At 42.2% G+C, this 19,198-nt stretch overlaps 2 protein-coding genes across 3 annotated transcripts; one reads left to right on the forward strand and one right to left on the reverse strand.

Annotated features, from left to right (window-relative positions):
- Positions 1-523: 523 nt before the first annotated feature.
- Positions 524-4,238, forward strand: b3gnt7 (UDP-GlcNAc:betaGal beta-1,3-N-acetylglucosaminyltransferase 7). Its single transcript, XM_079266998.1, has 2 exons — positions 524-739; positions 1,941-4,238. Coding segments are annotated over exons 1-2 (1,257 nt in total). The 5' UTR covers positions 524-737; the 3' UTR covers positions 3,196-4,238.
- Positions 4,239-9,546: 5,308 nt separating this feature from the next.
- On the reverse strand, positions 9,547-17,546 carry ncl (nucleolin). 2 transcript variants are annotated; one of them, XM_079267829.1, is made up of 16 exons: positions 17,410-17,546; positions 16,276-16,377; positions 16,085-16,190; positions 15,602-15,703; positions 14,996-15,193; positions 14,619-14,759; positions 14,211-14,294; positions 13,922-14,045; positions 13,498-13,634; positions 12,994-13,120; positions 12,533-12,672; positions 12,007-12,142; positions 11,554-11,693; positions 11,184-11,310; positions 10,564-10,871; positions 9,547-10,332 (listed from the first exon to the last, which is right to left on the reverse strand). In XM_079267829.1, the coding sequence occupies exons 1-16, from the start codon at positions 17,425-17,427 to the stop codon at positions 10,268-10,270; spliced, it is 2,055 nt and encodes a 684-aa protein (XP_079123955.1). In that variant the 5' UTR covers positions 17,428-17,546; the 3' UTR covers positions 9,547-10,267. The 2 variants fall into 2 exon arrangements, with proteins under 2 accessions (XP_079123955.1, XP_079123956.1); XM_079267830.1 differs by having other exon boundaries at positions 10,525-10,871.
- Between the last annotated feature and the right edge of the window lie 1,652 nt (positions 17,547-19,198).

Genomic DNA, 19,198 nt, shown 5'->3' on the forward strand with positions numbered 1-19,198 from the left:
AAGTTAAATTGTTGATTTATTGATGTACATCTCTGGAGAAGTAGGGTGAGTTTTTAACAGCGATGCAAGTGCGTAACTCAGGTACTGTACTTAAGCACAAATACGTTCCTTACTTGAATATTTGCATTTTCTTCCACTTCATATAATGCAGACTATTTTACAATATGGTACAGTGTTATAGATTCAACTATTAGCTCTATATAACGTGGTTCAGAATAGATCCACCTCAATGCTGCGCTTACACACAAATGTCACCAAACCAATGATCCAGGTTGCATAATAATCTCTCTGAGACGGAAAAATCCGACTTCTACTGATGCAGGAGAAACTAAAGAAATGCAATGTTGACTCTGCCATGGGGAACAGTAAATGATGGAGCACCGTGCATGTTCCTTTGTGCGTTTCCTCCCTATTGGCTCCTCGCCACATCCTGTACGTGTCTGTGATCTCTACGCAGCTGCAGCCTTGCCTTTAAAGCCGGACTTCAGCCGGCGCGAGGGCAGTCCTCAGCAGCGCAGACCACACCGCGCGCATCTGCATCAGCAGACACAGGCAGTCCCCGCTCCTCTCCAGCAACATATCAACAAGACTTTTTCCATGGAAGGGACTTTTTTATCAATTTGTCCAACAGCCAAAGCGACATAAACTCAAGCGATCCCGGGCTCCATAATCGTGTTTTTTTTGTTGGTTTATTGTCTCCACGCAACAGTCTCAGATCAACGAAATCACACGAGAAAATGTAAGTGGCGTCTTCATCATTGTAGGCAAGATTAACAATTCCACAGCATGCTTATTTCAGAGTCCATCCTCTCTTGGATCGCTGAGGCATGAACTACAAATCGTAAAACTCCTGAAGTCACTCATTAAGATTCTTACTTAAGAAAGTGCTTCTGTACATTAAGTGAGCGATATTTTACCTCAATTAAAGAGCTTATTTTAGCACACAAAAAAATGAAGTAGAAGGACAGAATAATGAGCCGTTAATGTGGTTCCAGAATTAGTCAGGATTTGTCTTGTTTTTAGTTATTTGGGGGGGCGGCTCTCCTTCTTGGCCCCCTGGGAGTGTCTCTGGGGTCCTGACATGACACGGTAGAAATGTGAGAAGCTCCAGGGGTTCCTACGCTTTCTCAGTAACTTCCAAGTATTCTTCCAGAAGTGTGACACTGGTTTGGGAAGTGGCAAGTGATACTTCACATTAAAAACTAAAGCGGACAACATACCTCTGCTGCACGCCATTTGTTTCAGAGCAAACGATGGTAAGGCCATCACAACATGTAAGGAGGTAACATTCACATTTGACTGTCTTATTATATTACACATTATATTGTTATTATACAGTGCATGCAAAAAAATAGTTACAGGCAAAGCACAGAGTGATCATAGTACAATGTCAACCTTTCCTATTACTTGCTTTGCAGTGGCTTTACAAAGAACAGCAAATATATATCATGTTAACGTGTGGGAACCTATTGTGATGACAATCGTTCCCTCTTTGCTGGCTGTACATGAAACAGCAAGTATTGTTGTTGTTTTTTATACCTTTTTTATTGATTTTGGTTTTACCAGTTTATTGTTCCACCTCTTTGAGACAGATGCATGTCCACTGCAAAAAAACAAAATGCTGGTGTTTTATCTGGTGTGTTATTCTTACTCCTCAACCTATCGCAGTTATATTGGTTTCGAGATTAAAAGAAAATCCTTCAACAAAACCACTTCCTTGACTAATGTTTGATCCCATGTTTCAATGACTGGCAGAGGTCATTGTTTGACAAACTAAATTACTTCTCAATATACATAAATGCATATGAACTCGATCAAAACGGTCCAACATGATATTAGTACGATTTCATATTCAGCTTTCCGTCTATCAGTCGGTATTTGAGTTTGATAATTGAATTTGCTGAATCTGACTGGCCTCTGTGATATTTGTCTTTCCCCAGGAGGATCAACAGAGACCGCTGGAGGGTGTACAAGAGGGCGAGTGTCATGTTCTTTCTGGCTGTGGTGGCGCTGACTGTTGTCCAGAGAGGAAGCGTCAATATGGGGGCTCCCTTCCAACTCGAGAGGCTGGCTCGCATGGAAGCCTCCGGGGGAGCGGAGCATGGAGCTGCTTCGGAAGGCAAAATTCACACGTTCCTCGGGATGAAAAACTTCTGGAAGGCTGGCAAACGCCAGCCAGTGCCTAAAGCTCGGGCCAAAGCGCACGAGCCCAGGATCACCGAGGACAGCAGAGCCAGAACCTGGGATGTAACCAGCTCCAACTGTACCTCCAACCTCAACTTCTCAAGTCAGGAGTGGTTCACAGGCCTGGAGGACAATTTCAAGCAGTTCATGCTTTATCGACACTGCCGCTACTTTCCCATGTGCCTCAACCACCCAGAGAAGTGCACAGGGGATGTATATTTGCTCATGGTAATAAAATCTGTGGCCACCCAGCATGACCGAAGGGAGGTCATCCGCAAAACCTGGGGCAAAGAGCAGGTGGTTGACGGCAAAAAAATAAAGCTCCTCTTCCTTCTTGGTAAACCCTCCAGTGTGGCAGAGAGAGTGCACCACCAGAAGCTAGTGGAGTACGAGGACCACATCTACAGGGATATCCTCCAGTGGGACTTCCTGGATAGCTTTTTCAACCTCACGCTTAAGGAGACTCACTTCCTCAAGTGGTTCCACACGTACTGCCCCAGTGTACGCTTTGTCTTCAAGGGGGACGACGACGTCTTTGTCAGCGTGGAGAACATCTTTGAGTTTCTAGAAGGCAGCAAAAGTGCAACGAACCTGTTTGTGGGGGATGTGATTTTCAAGGCTAAGCCCATTCGTAAAAAGGAAAACAAATACTACATCCCCCAGGCTCTATATCATAAGACACACTACCCTCCGTATGCTGGTGGAGGGGGTTTTCTGATGGATGGGACCCTGGCAAGGAGGCTTCACTTGGTGGCAGACACCCTGGAGCTCTACCCCATCGATGACGTATTCTTGGGCATGTGTCTGCAGGTGCTTCAGGTCACTCCTGTAAAGCACAACGCCTTTAAGACGTTCGGCTTGGTGAAAAATAAGAGCAGCAAGTTGAACCGAGAACCTTGTTTCTTTAAGAGCATGATCGTGGTGCACAAGCTGCTCCCGTCGGACCTCATGCACATGTGGAATCTGGTCAACAGTGACCTTGTCTGCTCGCAGAAAGTGGAGATCCTATAGCTTGAGCTGAGCCGTGCCTCTGTGGATACTAGGATGCATGAGAGGGCCCGGTAAACCCTCCTTTATGTGGAGAGGGACCATAGACAATATGTAAATGTTTCTGTTTTTGCTGTTTTTTTGGAAGAGTTTTCTCAAAAGTCAAGTAAATTATACAGAGTTTGTAAAAGTTGTAGAATTGTGTATTTATATTGTCATTTTGAAGAACTCACACTGTCAGCACGCAGATTCAGAGACAACGACGTTAAGGACACCATTAATGTGAATACACTTCAAAAATGTAGGGTACTAAATTATTACGAGGATCATTAGCAAACAGAAGCATGAATATCTATTTGTGTAAGGGGCATATAGTGCCTTTAAATTGGACGGAAAATTATGTTTGGTTTAGTTTCATTTTGAAAATAAAAGGGCAGTTACTGTTAGTTGGTGCGCCGAAGTGTTGAGGTTCAAAAGCCACTGCACATGCTGCCTAGCCTCCATCTTGGGTTTGTATGTGTTCCATAGTTTCACACATCGCCTTCACTCGGAGCAGTGCATGCTGCAGTGGCCTCACATCGAGTGAGAGAATGAAACAGCTCTCTCTACCTCATTGATACGGGCCGAAACAATGTTTCGATTTCATCAATGGTCACCTATTCTACTCTCAGTGTAACCATTATCTTCATACGCAGGACATGGAAGTAAGATTTCAATCACTTTTGTTACGTAGAGGCATTTTTTGGGGGGGGCGGGGATGTGACTGACTTGATCCGGACATCTACCACTCCTACACTGCTGGAAAAAACAACACTTGTCACATGTTTGCTGTCTATGGATTTGAATGTGCTGATACACTTGACATGGGTTCGGTAGAGGGTTTACAATGACACTGTGAATTAAAACTATTGCTGGTACGAGTATATGACGTGTTAATTTAATCCCTAATAAAAGGGGGCAAATGTGGGATGGGGGTATTTAATTGAAAGCGTCAGGTGAGCATATTAATGGGATGTTCAATGATTAGATGTTCAATAATGTCGTGGGTGTAGCGGGTGATGATTATGTCGAGGTAATGTAAATATATGAAAATCAAAATGTACGTCTCATTTGTAAATAAAATTCATAAAAATTACTTTTTTCAATAAAAGTACATTTGTCTTTGAAACTCTGTCCCGGATCGGTTGCTTTTCTGTTTGGCCGTCATCAGCATCGAACATCTGTGTGAAAGTCCACATCGGGTGTTCCAACAATAGTGTCCAGTGTTGACGTGTGGTTATCAGTTACGCAAATAAGCAGTCACGGAAGCATAATATGCTCCAACAGTCATACGGTAACAATGGTGCACTCAAAACAAGACACATCGTGTTCATTGCATCAATGTTCAGCAACTTAAGCCACAAGTGGGCTCCGTGTTCTCTCTCTGCCTGGGAGAAGAAGTTAAAGAGCTTCACTTCCGTAGTTCCTATGTTTTAATATAAAAGGCTGCTGCATTAGAAAGTTCGCAGAACATCCTTTTTGAAACGTGACACAAATCTTTTATTTTGTGTATGGGAAATATTTCTTTTCAACCTACAGTCTATTTTGTACTGAAATTCAGAAAGCTCCCGACTCTGTGTGACATTTCACATTGTTTATGTTCAGTTTCCAGAGCAAAACTGCTCAGACTGATACTGCAGGGAACAGTGACGGTATTGTTGAGAGCTTTAAGTTGGCCCAAAAAAGACAAAGAGGGGCAAAACAAAACACCTTTCTGTTGTTCCTCACAATCTCTTCCTGGACAAAAACAATAAAACCGTATAGAAACTGGAACTTCTCTGAATATTGTGTTCCATGAGGGGTGCAATTGCCAACACAGAAGCTTAAACACAATGAGCAAGGGATATGGAGTCAACCTATCCAAGAAAATGTGCTTAATCATCTCTATTGTTGCAGCTTCCATTCACCAGTGTGGTCGGCCACATCGTTGACTGTCAAAGATTATGTTTCCATTGAGGTTTAACGTTGCAGAGACAGTTTAATGAATCAGAACACGGGGCAGAAGCAACAGCAAGCAATCGGGTACTTGTATCATTAGCAGCTGTAAGCCAATTGGTCAAATTTCCTGTTTTTCTGGGTCCTGGGGGTAAAGATACTGACCACATAAGGGTGTGACATTTGGGGTGACAAGTAATTTATTGGTGAAAGTGAATTCTTTTTTTTAAATATTTTATTTTAACAATGCAAGAGAGCATATAGAACACAGAACATTAAACATTACAAACAACTACATAACAAGTTAAGAGAAAAAAAAAAAAAAAACTAAACACAAATAAATTAAATTAAATGAAGTAAATAAATAAATAATTCCCCCCACCCAAACGAATAAAAGAGGTTGGTGCATAAAGTAACACAACACAAAGGCGAATGCAATGACTATATTGTAAATCGGAGCTCTAAATAATTACAGTCCTATGGTGCTGTTAGTGTTATACCCATGTACTCCAAATAAGGCTGCCAGATTTTCAAAAATAAATGACATTTTTTTCTGAGACTATATGTAATTTTTTCAAGAGGAATACAATTGTTCATTTCCACAGACCATTTGTCGATGAGAGTGGGGGAATCAGACTTCCACGTCATCGCGATACATTTCCTGGTGGAAGTGAATTCTTCAAAGAAACAGGAGTTTCCCTTTGTGAGAAGGAACCAAATCCTACTTTCATTTTGAAATTGGATTGCAACTTGTGGCAGCTTAAGAACTTTTTGTTTGTTTGATAAAAGGACATTCTTCCCAGATATTGTGCACTATGAATGTCAGTTAACAGTGAGAGTAGTGCCACTGTAGTTAAACTCATTGAAACAAAAAAGCGTGTACTGTATGTGTGTGTGTGTGTGTGTCTGGGAAAACCTGTAACTAGAGAGGAACCTGAAACCCACAGCCAGAAGATGTGCCAGTAACAGAGAGTTACATTGAAGGACACACAATTGTTGCTGTACTGTCGTGGGGCGAATACTGATTTTATTTTCCCAGCCTCAAAAACGCAGACAATGTGGCCGGAAGAATTAACTTGTCAACCACCAGCCAAAATCTACTGTCATCGAGTGTAAATGTCCCACTCTAGTGAGGATATTTGACTGAATGTGAGCCCGCACTCAGCGTTCCAACCGGCCTGCAGACCAGGAGCTGATTGTTTGCCGACACTAATTGGAGGAAGCTTTTGATGTCAGCCTGGTCAAAGGGGTTGGCTGGAAGGAGCTGCAGGCTTTCACACTAGCCCTCTATTTGCTTCAAAGGCCTCTTGGAGCGCCGTCAATGTTGAAATTAAAAAGAACATTCCTCAGCTTACAGGCGACTGACGAGAGCTTCTCCATCAGCTCAGGCATCACAGCACATCTCATTTAGGCCCTGCATGTTATCTCAGCTGTTACAAATCATGTGAACTGTATTTAATGCAGTTATATTGCTGCTGATCACTTTACAAAACACAGTGTTCCAGATCACCAAATGTGATTTTACATCCAATTGTCTAGTTTAGTGGGTGGATGATGTAAATCATCACATTTCAAGTGGGCCTTTGTCTTGTGGAGAAACAAATAACAACCAATGGCTGTCTGGAGGATAGGACATGTTATTTTCAAAAAGCATATAAGCATGCAAAAACAGCAATAATTTGGGGGAAAAAAACAGCTTGCAGAACTCAACAAACAGTAGAAAACAGTGTATGGGGGGGAATGAGAGGCTGAGCAGAAACTGATATCGTTCACTACAAATGAATAATAAGCTTGTGACCAATATGCAGTATAATGCTTGAAAACAATCCTAACAATCCATGCTGCAGTGAAAGGAAGAGTTTGACATTTTAGTAAATACACTCGTTCACTTTCTTGCCGAGAGTAAGATGATAAGATGGATATCACTCTTTCTGTTTGCTAAATTCGAAGCTACATCAAGCAGCCTCTTAGGGAAAGCATGTGTATTTGTTTTCTTGCCGAGAGTTATGATTGTCATGTCTTTCAAGTAAATCTGTAGTTGGAGCTAGCAGCCGGTTAGCTTAGCTTAGCAAAAAGAATGGAAACGGGGGCGCAGTTAGGCCCGAGTCTGCCCGAAGGTGTGTGTACACCATGTGACAACCAATAGCTCACCTGCATGGCGAGCTGCTGTAAGATGCAAATGCAAAAAATTTGTTTTAAAATGTTAAAAATATGTCAAAGTCACCGCCTATCAATGAAAGGCATGTAAATGCAGGCTGTGTTTACATGTGACTTCCTCATACTGAGCCGTTCAGTCAGCACAGTAAGGTAATACATCATCTCATCGGCCCAAACTGAGAGGTCATCGCTGGTATGCAAATATGTCTGTAATCATCACTGTAAATGTCAGATTCCATGGTATTCAACAATATATTTTGCAAACAACTTCCATTGTGAGGCTGGTTTGAGATTAAAAGACTCGCACAACATGGGGCTACATTAAGGGCCCTTTTGATTTAACGTCCACTATTTCATCCCCGTCTGCAAGAATGGGCATGCTGGAAACAATGGAAGTGTTTGTAAGGGTGTATCAACGGCAATAATGAGTTTACGCAGGCATTATTCTCTGGCAGCGATGAAACTACGGTCACTGTCACAGCTCACAGCATGTTCTGCTCTATTACATACATTTGGTAACAGTAAAATGGATGAATTATTTGCATATCCACGCAGCTGATAAAGAGAGTGCAGTCCCTGACTCCCTGTGTTACACTGGAAGAGAGGCCAAGGCGACTTGGTGGTACATCTGTGCTATAGGACACCATGTCCTTGACAAAGATCCATTGTGAGGACTGTGAGCTGTATACTCCCATTTAAAGAGGGTCCTATTAGATCAGCTACTCAACTAATGAGAAAGCATCAGTCTTTGTCCCCTTTCCTCCTCGCAGTGCCCGGGCGACTTAGCGTCAAAGCTTCATGAAATGAACTCATGTTTGACATAACATAAAGTCTAATTATAAGGTAAATTTGCTGTATCATTACCTCAATCATATTATCTCCCACAGCCTCTATTATGATGAAAAAAAGCTTCATTTAACAGAGCTTCTCCTTAATATGGTCACTATGAATTACGATTAGACAATTGCAGCTAGATATGTTAAATAGGGAAAACAAGAAGAAGAAACCGGACAGAAACTATAAAGCATGAGATGAACAAAAAAAGGTGAACTCCGCAATAGACGAGAAAGCACACAGGGCATACCAGACAGCTGACATGACCTCCGTCACTGTGCAACACATCTCTAAATGGTCAGTGGTGCCATCATCAGTGCCTCCTGCCCAGGCACCTTCACGAACAAAGATCCCTGTTCAGCTACTGGGACCGAGGGATGACAGCATACTGCCCCCCCCCGGTAGTGTCACTGACGAGGGGCCTGCCCAGCAGCTCCCATAGTCACACTAAGGCCTGTTTTTGATCAGGAATACAATATGAAGACCAACATTTTATAGTACCAGTTTAACCTGTATACAGACATCGCACATTGATAATATATACATATTTTTCGCCCACTTGCCAGCACATAAATGCTGCAATCGTTTAAATTTGTCGTCTGTCTATGTGCATCCATCTCCCTCTGGATACATTCTCAGCACCGTGCAAGCACACTGGCAGCTATAGAAACTGCAGTTAAATGTGTTTTGTTCCTCAGGATACTCCTGAATCTGCTTTGGAAACTCACCCCTAAACTACCAAAATGTAAAATCACAGGTTTATAGCACACTCAGCTTCTAAAGTTTAGTTTCTAAAGATTCTCAAACTCATGCGCTGTAACTTTTGTTTGCAGCTACTAACCACCAGAATTTACAGTAAGTAATTTGAAGTCCTCAGAAAGTTGTAGGACATGAGCATTTGGCCTCACTTGCATACATACACGCAGTGATCCATGTGGAGAACTCTAATCGTCTGAAACCATTACAAATGAAGGATGCCTAATGGACACTGCCACCTTGTGGAAAACAGTGGATTTGTGCTCCCAGCCAATGTAAAATGGCTCATTGATGGACGGAAATCCTATGGATGGCTAAGTTATATTTCAGCTGCCATGGTTGCTTGTATACAAGTATTTTAGGCGTATTATAACCCAATCCATTTATATAAACACATCTTAATCATTTCTATTCTCATTCATTTCAGCGAGCATCTTTGTAAACACCTTGCAACACAATACAATTTAACAGCACCATAAATCAGTCTCCAGAATTTGGAGTTGAATCAACAGGTTGATAGGTCTTCAAACTATAATTTATTGCAGTGATGTTATGTTGCATTGCATTTGATGTAGAAGCGTCCACAGGTGTTTAAAGCGAGTGAGACCCTGCTCATACTTATTCAACGCTTCAGAGGTGCAATGAGGACAGGCGTTTAAAAATCACCACCTACAAGGTTTTATTTAATCACGTGAAAATCTGGAGATTCTCAAATGGGGAAAAATAAAAATTAGTCAATGCACTACAAATATTTTATGTTACATAGACGAGAGGTTTTTCATCCTCCGACTCAGACACTGACTGTGCCCCACCAAACAAACATGACAGAACACCGTTGTCATTTTCTTAACACCCAACTCTTGACCACTGACTCAAATCTGCTATCAAAATCTGCTTTGCACATTACAGTAAAACTTGCCAACTAAAGCAAACCAAATGACGAAATAAAAACAAAACATATGGATACAAGTGAATCTTTCGAGTTTTTTTTTGTTTTTTTACAAAAGGTAAAATGAAATCATACAAACTGTTTAAATTTACACAATGTATCTGACAAAGACAAGCGTATTTTTCACAGCAAACTCGTTTGCCAGACCCGTTCCATTTTACTCCTTCGGAAAAACAAGTAAGCTAATGAGGGCGAGAGGTGCAGGTTTGCATTCGGGACATTCAGTACTCACACAAAGCTCTCGAGCTGAGAAGGTCAAAAGTACCATTCTGGCACACAAGGGTGGTGGGGAAGGTTTGAGGGTCTAAATAAAGGGCTAAAATGCCCATTAACAGTTAAATATATATCAATGACGCTTTCTGGAATGTCCAAAAGCTCTGAAAAGTGATGAAACCAGAGTCCATTCAAAAAAGTAAAACAGACGATTTAGTCATCAAACTTAGTCTTCTTCCCCTGGGGTTTGGCTCCGAATCCACCGCCACCTCTTCCACCTGGAATGACAAAAGGGAAACTTAGTTTGCTGTTCGGCATCTTCAACTCAACATATTCACAATGTTCTAGTTTGATCCAAGTTTGATCTAGTCTAAGCTATTTTTTATAAACATTTAAGTTGATCAACACCTTAACTTTTGTTACGGTATCAAAAACAATGAAATTTAAGATGAAATAATTTAGCAACTGACCAAACAGTAGCTGGTGTCCTTTGATTCAATAGCTTTTACCTCCGAAGCCACCGCGTCCACGTCCACCTCCGCCTCCACGGGGGCCGCCTCTTCCTCTGCCGCCACCGCGACCGCCGAAACCTCCCCCGAAGCTGCCGCCACCACCACCACCGCGACCACCAAAGCCTCCTCTGCCACCACGGCCGCCACCGCCAAATCCACCACCGCCGCGACCTCCGCGGAAGCCGCCTTCGCCCTTGGGCTTGGCGTAGTCCAGGGTCACCTTCCTGCCATCGATCTCACCCTCCTCCATCGCCTCCTTGGCCGCCTTGCAGTCATCCTCATTGTGAAAGTCCACAAAGCCAAAGCTGCAGGGGAGGCAGAAGGACAGGGCGTCGTCATACTTCAACATGTAAACTATTAAAAAAAGATTTCTGACCAACATGGCTAAAATGTTAACATGACACAAAGTGATGGTTTAAATAATCAGATCAAATTGGTAAAATTATACAATACTTAATTTAGGATAGTTTTTCACAATGCTTTGAGTTCCAATCAGCACATGATTGTGTTGATTGTACACCCACTGAGGTAGCTGCCGGTTAAACTACTTCTCATGCGAATCCACTCACGAGGAGAGCGAATGGCTATAGGGAGTATTTACAATTCACCAAACTCACCCTTTTGATGACCCCGTTTCTCTGTCTGTGACTATTCTGGCTGCTGCGGCGCCCTCGAACGCATCCTTGAGGGTATGATCTGTTGTGTCCTCAGAGAGACCCTTGACGAAGAGGGTTTTTGTTGGACCTGGTTGCAAAGAGGACATCATTAAAACTACGGCTTTCATGGACCTTTAAGATTTGATCCACAGTGATCATAATCTGGACAAATAAAAATCCTTCATCAAGCTCAAGTCTCATGGGAAGAAGACCAGATCAGGACTCGACTATCTTCATCGTCACAGAATTTCATGTTGACACACACGTTTCTTTTTAGGATATCCCAACACGACCACAGTTCAGATGCACATGGTAACATCTGCAGACCTACCAGAGTTTCCCCTGCCACCGTCTCTGCCACTGTTCTGACTGTACTCCAGTCGGATCGACCGACCTTCAATATCTGTGTTGTTGAGGTTCTCCAGAGCGTCCTTTGCTTCCTCTGTAGTCTCAAACTCTACAAAAGCAAAACTAAGAAAAGATGCATGCCATTAGGAGAGAGTAAACACACCAGACTGGGTGTTGCAATATGACTACACAGCCCAAGGCAGCGTAATATGATTCCTAAATTCTACTTGTTGCACAATAGATATAAGAAACACCCCAATTAGAGGGTGAGCCTGTTCTCACTGTACATTCACTCTGCTTCTCGTGCGAATCCATACAAAATCACAGGTACGATTAAGAGGAGCTCATGAGAAGGTGTCGCAGTTTGAGATTCTAGAGATGAAAAGTGACCGTCCTAAAATGTAAAACCCTCCTTGCACACATTACAAACACTCACCCTTTAGGTCTGCCATCTCTCTGTGGAATCCTAATAGAGACGGCCTTCTCAAATGTGGCTTGTAGAGCCTCCTCTGTGGCAGTGAAGGAGAGATTATTCACCACCAGTGTTTTGCTGGCTGCTGCTGCCGCAACCGCTACAGGGACAGGAAGAAGACAGGAGAACAGTGAGATGAATACGAAAGACTTAATTCAGGCTTTGCTTCTGATTCCCTACTATAAACATGCAGCTCTAATCACAGCAAGTATTGCATAATCTCTTTAAATTCCACAAAAAGGCCAGAATGTTACAGCGATTGAGGATAGAACCGGCAGACGATAACACACACCGGTACCGAAGACATAGCACTGCATTTATTGTTCCTCCGTGTTTTACACACACGGGCACTGCGCAACCACATGTGTGTCAAGAAATGGAGGGTGTGGTACAACGTATTCTTAAAATGTAACAGGTAGTATACTAAATGGAATTATTCATCCCAATGATATGTTCATACATAGCTTTACAAGGTGTCTAAGGAGCTTACCTGGCCCCACGGCTCCCCCTTTCTGGCTCTTATCTCCAACATAGTCGACCATGATGGACCTCCCCTGTACATCAGCTCCCTGAGCCTCCTCCAGCATCTTCTCGGCTTCAGCCTCAGATTTGAACTCGATGTAGGCAATGCTGTCATAAGGGAAAAATAATTGACTTCGCTAGAACATGATAAGGAGACATACTGAGTGCTGGTCATGAATGGCAGGTTTGCGTACTGGAAAACAAAACCCAGACACGTTGATGCTTCAAAATGGCGATGCCTTCGTAATTGTGATGATATGGGTAAGTCTGTTTCCATCACAGCTTGGATGCTCATGGAAGGTTAGCTTCTAGGACTCACTCCTCGTGAGTCCTAGAAGCTAACCTTCCTTTGTGTTCCTTATATATTCTCCCTAGCAACATCGTCCAGACTAACATTTACTTCTCTATTAACAGCTGGCTTCTGCTTACCCTCTATTTGAACCGTTCTGGCCTGGAGGTAACCTGACGTCAACGGCATCTTCAAAGACTTCCTTCAAGTCCTCGACGGTAGCGGAAAAGGGAAGGTTCTTCACAAACAGTGTCCGTGCATCCCTCTCTGTGGGAACAAATGGCAATGTCAGTATTGGGACCGGCTTCCTCTCAATAGTCTGAAAAATTATTAATTTCAAGTTCAGACATGTCTTGATAGAATTCACAATTTGGATGTTCGCGGTAAATGTAAGAATGTTACAGCGATTGAGGATAGAACCGGCAGACGATAACACACACCGGTACCGAAGACATAGCACTGCATTTCTTTTTCCTCCGTATATTACACACATGGGGCACTGAGCAACCACATGCATGTCAAGAAATGGAGGTGCTTGTGGCAATTTAAGTGTAAATGTAGAAATTTCTCAAGTTGACCGCCGGGAAACATCCCAGTTTGACTTTCCTATACATACACCGGCAGATGAAAGCAGTTTGTTTTACCTTTCTTGCCCTCCTGTGAGCTGTCCTTGCTTCGGGCCCGGTCCAACTTCAACTCCTGACCCATGACCTTCTTGCCGTTGAGCTCCAGTGCCTTCTGAATGTCCTCCTCACATGAAAATTCCACATAACCAAATTTCCTGTTGAAGAAAGTCATGAGTCATTAGTCATGAGACAGAAAGTAGATGAATGCAATGTATTGTTTTGCATCTACACGAAGATTTCAGTTTGAGAATATATCAAAGTCTGCAATATGAAAAGAAAATCTACCAGAAGGCAAAAAACACTATGGTATTCAATTCACAATGAGATAACTTGAGAATATGTAAGCACTCAATTTAACTAAACCCTGAGTTTAGATATTCCACAAACACCTCTGTGTATTACAAACAAGTACTGATGATCTATCATTTCATTGATCGCTTACTTGGATCCACCCAACCGGACATCAGCGACCTCAAGGCTGTTCTTGGTGAAGAATTTCCTCAGGGCTTCTTTGATTTCATCAAAGTCTTTGTTGGAGTTCAAGTTTCCAACAAACAGAGAGAACCCTAATAAATGAGAGAAATTACAATCAAGTTTCATATTTTGCATTGAACAGTACCAATTATGCCAGACGGGTTCAGAATAATGAAGGTGACATCGGAATTAAGTCCCTTGTTGATCATTATGATGAAATGTTACATTTGATTGAGGGGCCAGTGCTTCATTCCTACCTTCGCCTTCAGCTTTTGCCTTCTTGGCAGCAGGTGTGTCCTTCTTGCCCTCTGCCTTCCTCTTTGCAGGAGTCACTAGGGCATCTAAAGACACGAGTGTTGCAAAATGTTGAATTCAGACGAATTCGGAAGAAAGTCCAGAACAGACACATTGGGTTAAACCGTACTAAAGGCATGTTTAACATGCTTCAGTTAACTAGTTGAAAAACACTAGTATCAGTTTCTAGTTGCCTTCATCAATATGGCATCTGTTCCTGGTGTAATTTACTTTATTTAAAAATGAAATAAAAACTATAAATGCACCTTTAAAGAAATGATACTCCGTATTAAATTGAGTGCAAGTTAGAATGATGGGGCCAAAATTTGGCGGGTGAACCACTTTTTCATATGTTCATCACCAAAACTCACCATCATCTTCCTCATCATCCTCGTCGTCTTCCTCATCATCGTCTTCCTCCTCCTCCTCCTCAGAGTCTTCCTTTGCCTTGACCATGCCTGCTTTCTTTGCCTTTGCTGGAGCGGGAGTGGTGTCCATCTCTTCCTCAGACTCTGGAGAAGCACAAGCATTGTTTAGAGTCATTATCAGAGTCAACGGGACCAAATGCAACCACTGACCACCTGCCAACATCAGATTCATAATGAAGGTGACATCATACAAAATCAGTATTAAGTCCCTTGTTGATCATCATATATTCTCTGACTGCAACACACAAGTCAGGAAGTACACATTGACTTGGTACTTCTAACCATTCAGATAAACTCAAAATAAGGAAGGGCTTTCTAACCATCTTCTTCATCGTCTTCAGACTCCTCCTTGGCAGCCTTTGCAGCTTTTTTGGCTGGTGCGGCCTTCTTAGGAGGTGGGGCCTCTTCTTCGGACTCATCTTCATCATCAGAGGACTCTGCAGGTTTAGCCTTCACTGGGGCCTTGGCAGCAGATTTAGCTCCTTTCTTGGGTGGTGGGGCCTCTTCTTCAGACTCATCTAGACAAATACACACAAGAATCATAAATTTTCACACAAAAAAGGGGCATGCATGGTAAATAATATTTTTTTTAATCTACAGAGCCAATCTCCCTTGAAATTCCACAAAAGGCCAGAATGTTACAGCGATTGAGGATAGAACCGGCAGACGATAACACACACCGATACCGAAGACATAGCACTGCATTTATTGTTCCTCCGTGTTTTACACACACGGGCACTGCGCAACCACATGTGTGTCAAGAAATGGAGGGTGTGGTACAAAATATAATATTTAGTATACCAAATGGAATTATTCAACCCAATTATATGATGAACTGGTGCATTACAATTTAGCTTCAGAAAACAAGCCATTACAAATAAACAACTGTTAAAAGAACACCAGCAATACAACATTTAAGGTCCTACCATCTTCCTCATCATCAGACTCTTCTGCAGCAGCTGCCTTGGCTGCTGCAGGTTTACCCTTTGCAGGAGTCTTTTTTGGTGGGGGGGCTTCCTCTTCAGACTCTGTTGGTCAACAAAGCAGAACAGTGCTCAGAGAGTTGACCAATACTCTGTACAGACATGATATCATTGTCATTTTCACTGGAATTAATTCCTGTTAACTGTATTATGAGATTGTAACTACCCATCATTAACAATAAGTGGAGATTTTTGCGAACCAACATTTAGACAGCCTACACAAATACATTATCTCACCCAAAATGTTGATTTATACCTTTTATTTATATAAGCTGGAAAATGTAAATTTCAGCCGACTCATGTGACACATACAGGCTACTTCTGAGGAACATTGTACAATCAAAGCACCAGAACAGCTACTTAATGGAGGTTGTGATTTTTCTTATATAAATCTCTAAAAATCCCAAATTGAATTCTGATGCTTACCTGAATCATCCTCCGCATCACTTTCTGCTTTTTTGGCAGCAGCACCATTTTTAACAACTGGGGTAGCTTTCGCTGGTGCTTTCTTTACCACCTTAGGGGGCGGAGTCTGGAATAAAGAAAAACATTAATGAAATCTACATTTTTTTTATTACTTTACATTCCCGTAAAGACTATTACATGATTAAATGTACCTCTTCCTCCCCCTCACTGCTCTCCTCTTCACTAGATTCGTCCTCCACTTCTTTGGGGGGTGGGGGGGCTTTCTTCTTCTGAGTTGCCTGCTTGTTGGCTGCCTGAAACAAGAGGGAAAATAGACTTAAAAACAAATCACAAATTTGATTATACTAGTCAAATCACAGACTTAGCGCAGGACAAAACCCCGTATATCCGGTCTCCGCGTGCTGAGTAACATTGGGGGTTTCCACCATCGGTTACAAAGTTAACGCCAAAATGAATTATTTAAATCACTGTAAAAATGATCTGCGTGGGTAAAACATGTGCGCGTTTAGTAATCGCCACATGTCTGAGCGGTAATCTGGTTCACTCGGTTTCGGGTTTTTTATTTTCCACCTCGTGTGTCACACCGAGCAGGCGCACAACCCACGTGGACCTCAGGAGGTCGGGCGGGCTGCTAGCATGTTGGCTAATTCTGCCTTTTCGAGACGGGCTCTTAAGCACATGCTGAGCAGATAGTCTGCACGAGGAAAGGCAATACACGTAAATTCACACGATTTATGTTAACTAAAGCAAGGTGAACCACAAGTTATACGTCGTGCCGACAAGTCGAAGGAAATACACTTGCGCTACGGCTCTGCATTTGGATTATTAAAACACGCTAGCGCTAATTCACTACACGTTAGTTAGCTTAGTACATACATTTCGCATCTTCAAATAATTAGTAAATGTTGATATTAGTTACCCAGCATTTGCGCCCTAACATTAAATACGCAGTCTATGAATCTCTTAAAATCTATGCTTAAAATCGAGAACGCGCATGAATGCCATTTTGAGTACTCGGCAGCGTTAACCGTTAGCAGGCAAGGCCACAAAACCAAAGATGGGTACAAACATGGCCGATCTCGGACTAGATTAAATGTTTAGATCGCTTTCAATTTCACCGTGCATTTTCGACCAAACATAATCTTTCATTAACTGCGTAATTACTCGTTTTAATGCAATACCAGCGGGACATTTCCCCCCAGTGTCGCTTCCGTTTTTCACACAAACGCAGCAATTTATTCGCAAAGGCCTCACGCGTAACAACAGAGCTTTCGACCACAAATGCAAACACTTTAAACAGTCAAATATGCGTCACTTGGTCTTACCTTCGCTAATTTCACCATGGCGCTGTGTTGTTGAGTGTTTCAGTGAAACACAAAGAACTGGACGTTTAGAGAGACAAGTAACGAAATTGCTAACGCATACACGTGGCTCAGCCTACTCGGTGGGACATTGGGCAGGAAAGACAGAGAAGTGGAAGCCGCGCTCGTTACTCTCCTGCTCTGCGCGTTCGCGGCGACCTGATCACATGACTGTTTCCACCAATCAACGGGTAGAGCATTTGCATCGTGCCCGCGCATCGCCTCCACAGACAGCCCACAAAATGTATTAACAAAGAGGTAAACCATTTTTATCTGCACCTACCTATGAATACATACGTGAACTACCTAAACAACTACTTTGGTAATGTGTTGTTGCTAAAGCATCTATAAAGTAATGTTTGTCTCTGGAGACAGTAGGCCTATGTCACGCTGAATTTAAAGGGATACAGTATAAAGGCATTCACTTTATTAACTTTAAATGTTCAGAGAAATAAATGGTCGACTGTTTCATAAATGGTACAGGTAAATATGTTGTATGGCCAGGCCACCATAGACTGTGTGGGCCACACAGTACAGAGAGTATGTCCCACGCAGCTGTTTATGTGAACCACGTGGTCTGGGCCAGTTTCCATCATTGATCAACCACATGGCGCACACCATGTGGAGCACCAGTTGCATCGAGCAGTTCACCGCAACTTCATTTACTCAGATAACGTTGGGCTACTTTACCAATTTGAGATAGCCCAGCCTAATACTCGAGTACTTCCATTTTATGCTTCTGTATGGCATGCTGTATAGGTTTGGTTCTTGTCAAGTAACGTTAGTTTCTTCAACAGGAGATTAACTTGCTCTACTACATTGATTTGAAATAGTTACCAGTTTGCTTTGCAGATTAAGATTTCACATATCATTACATATGATGTATTGTTAAAGGTTAGCCTACTTAACTGTATAATGTAGGTTAAGTCTGTTTAGTTGCAGTTCTGGAGCTTTTGAATGTACCCCTCAATCTTTTCCAGCAGATGGAGTTTGCCAAGTTATCATGGAATTGAAGATGTTCAAATTTCTATTTGAGCTCTTGAAGGACTTCTCATCTTATATGTATATGGGCTTCAATGTAAATATTGAAAGTTCACTCTTGACCATGGCAGATGAAAAAACATCTCACCACAAGACCCTTAGCTGTCCTAGAACCTTTGATGATACCACACGGTCTTCCTTTGAAGCACTATATATGTGTACTACATGATGTAGCCAACAGCATCTGAAACTCAACTGATTCCCAGGGGACACCAACAGCACATTTGAATAATTAACCCTCAACACCACACAGAGGCAGCATTGCGTTTTAAATCCCTCACTTATGTCACAGAGTGGTGCGTGAAGAAAACCTTTCCATTCCAGCTTAATGTCTCACAGTTAAATAAAGATATACCCATCATTTCGTTAGTGAGGGGTTATACAACTCCTTTGTTTCGTTGTATTTGTTCATTCATTAGCTTTCTTCTTTTTTTTAAACTGAAGAGACATTTGAACTCTTTATTTTTTTGCACACCATTTTTCTGAGTGAAAATCACCTGGAGAGTCATGTCTTTTACAGTAGATTGTTTTGTAGACTTTTTTACTTCTACAAAACACTTAACAATGACTACTTGTCACTGATCCGGTGAATAGCATCGCAAGCTTAGAAAACATTAATAACTGTCTGCTACCTTACCTGTCTAACAATATATATACATTGCTCTCTGACACTTTTCAGACATTTGTGTTTCGCAAAAGTGTATTCTGTGTC

This window comes from Melanostigma gelatinosum (assembly GCF_949748355.1).
Source record: "Melanostigma gelatinosum genome assembly, chromosome: 4".
NCBI classification, from domain to species: domain Eukaryota; kingdom Metazoa; phylum Chordata; class Actinopteri; order Perciformes; family Zoarcidae; genus Melanostigma; species Melanostigma gelatinosum.

Excerpts from the sequence above, each read along its gene's own strand:
- ncl (XM_079267829.1), bottom strand. Across the intron at positions 16,191-16,275 it reads GCAGTGAGGGGGAGGAAGAG|ACTCCGCCCCCTAAGGTGGT; the intron begins GTACATTTAATC and ends TCTTTATTCCAG. Across the intron at positions 11,311-11,553 it reads CGGTGGCAGGGGAAACTCTG|GTCCAACAAAAACCCTCTTC; the intron begins GTAGGTCTGCAG and ends CTTTGCAACCAG.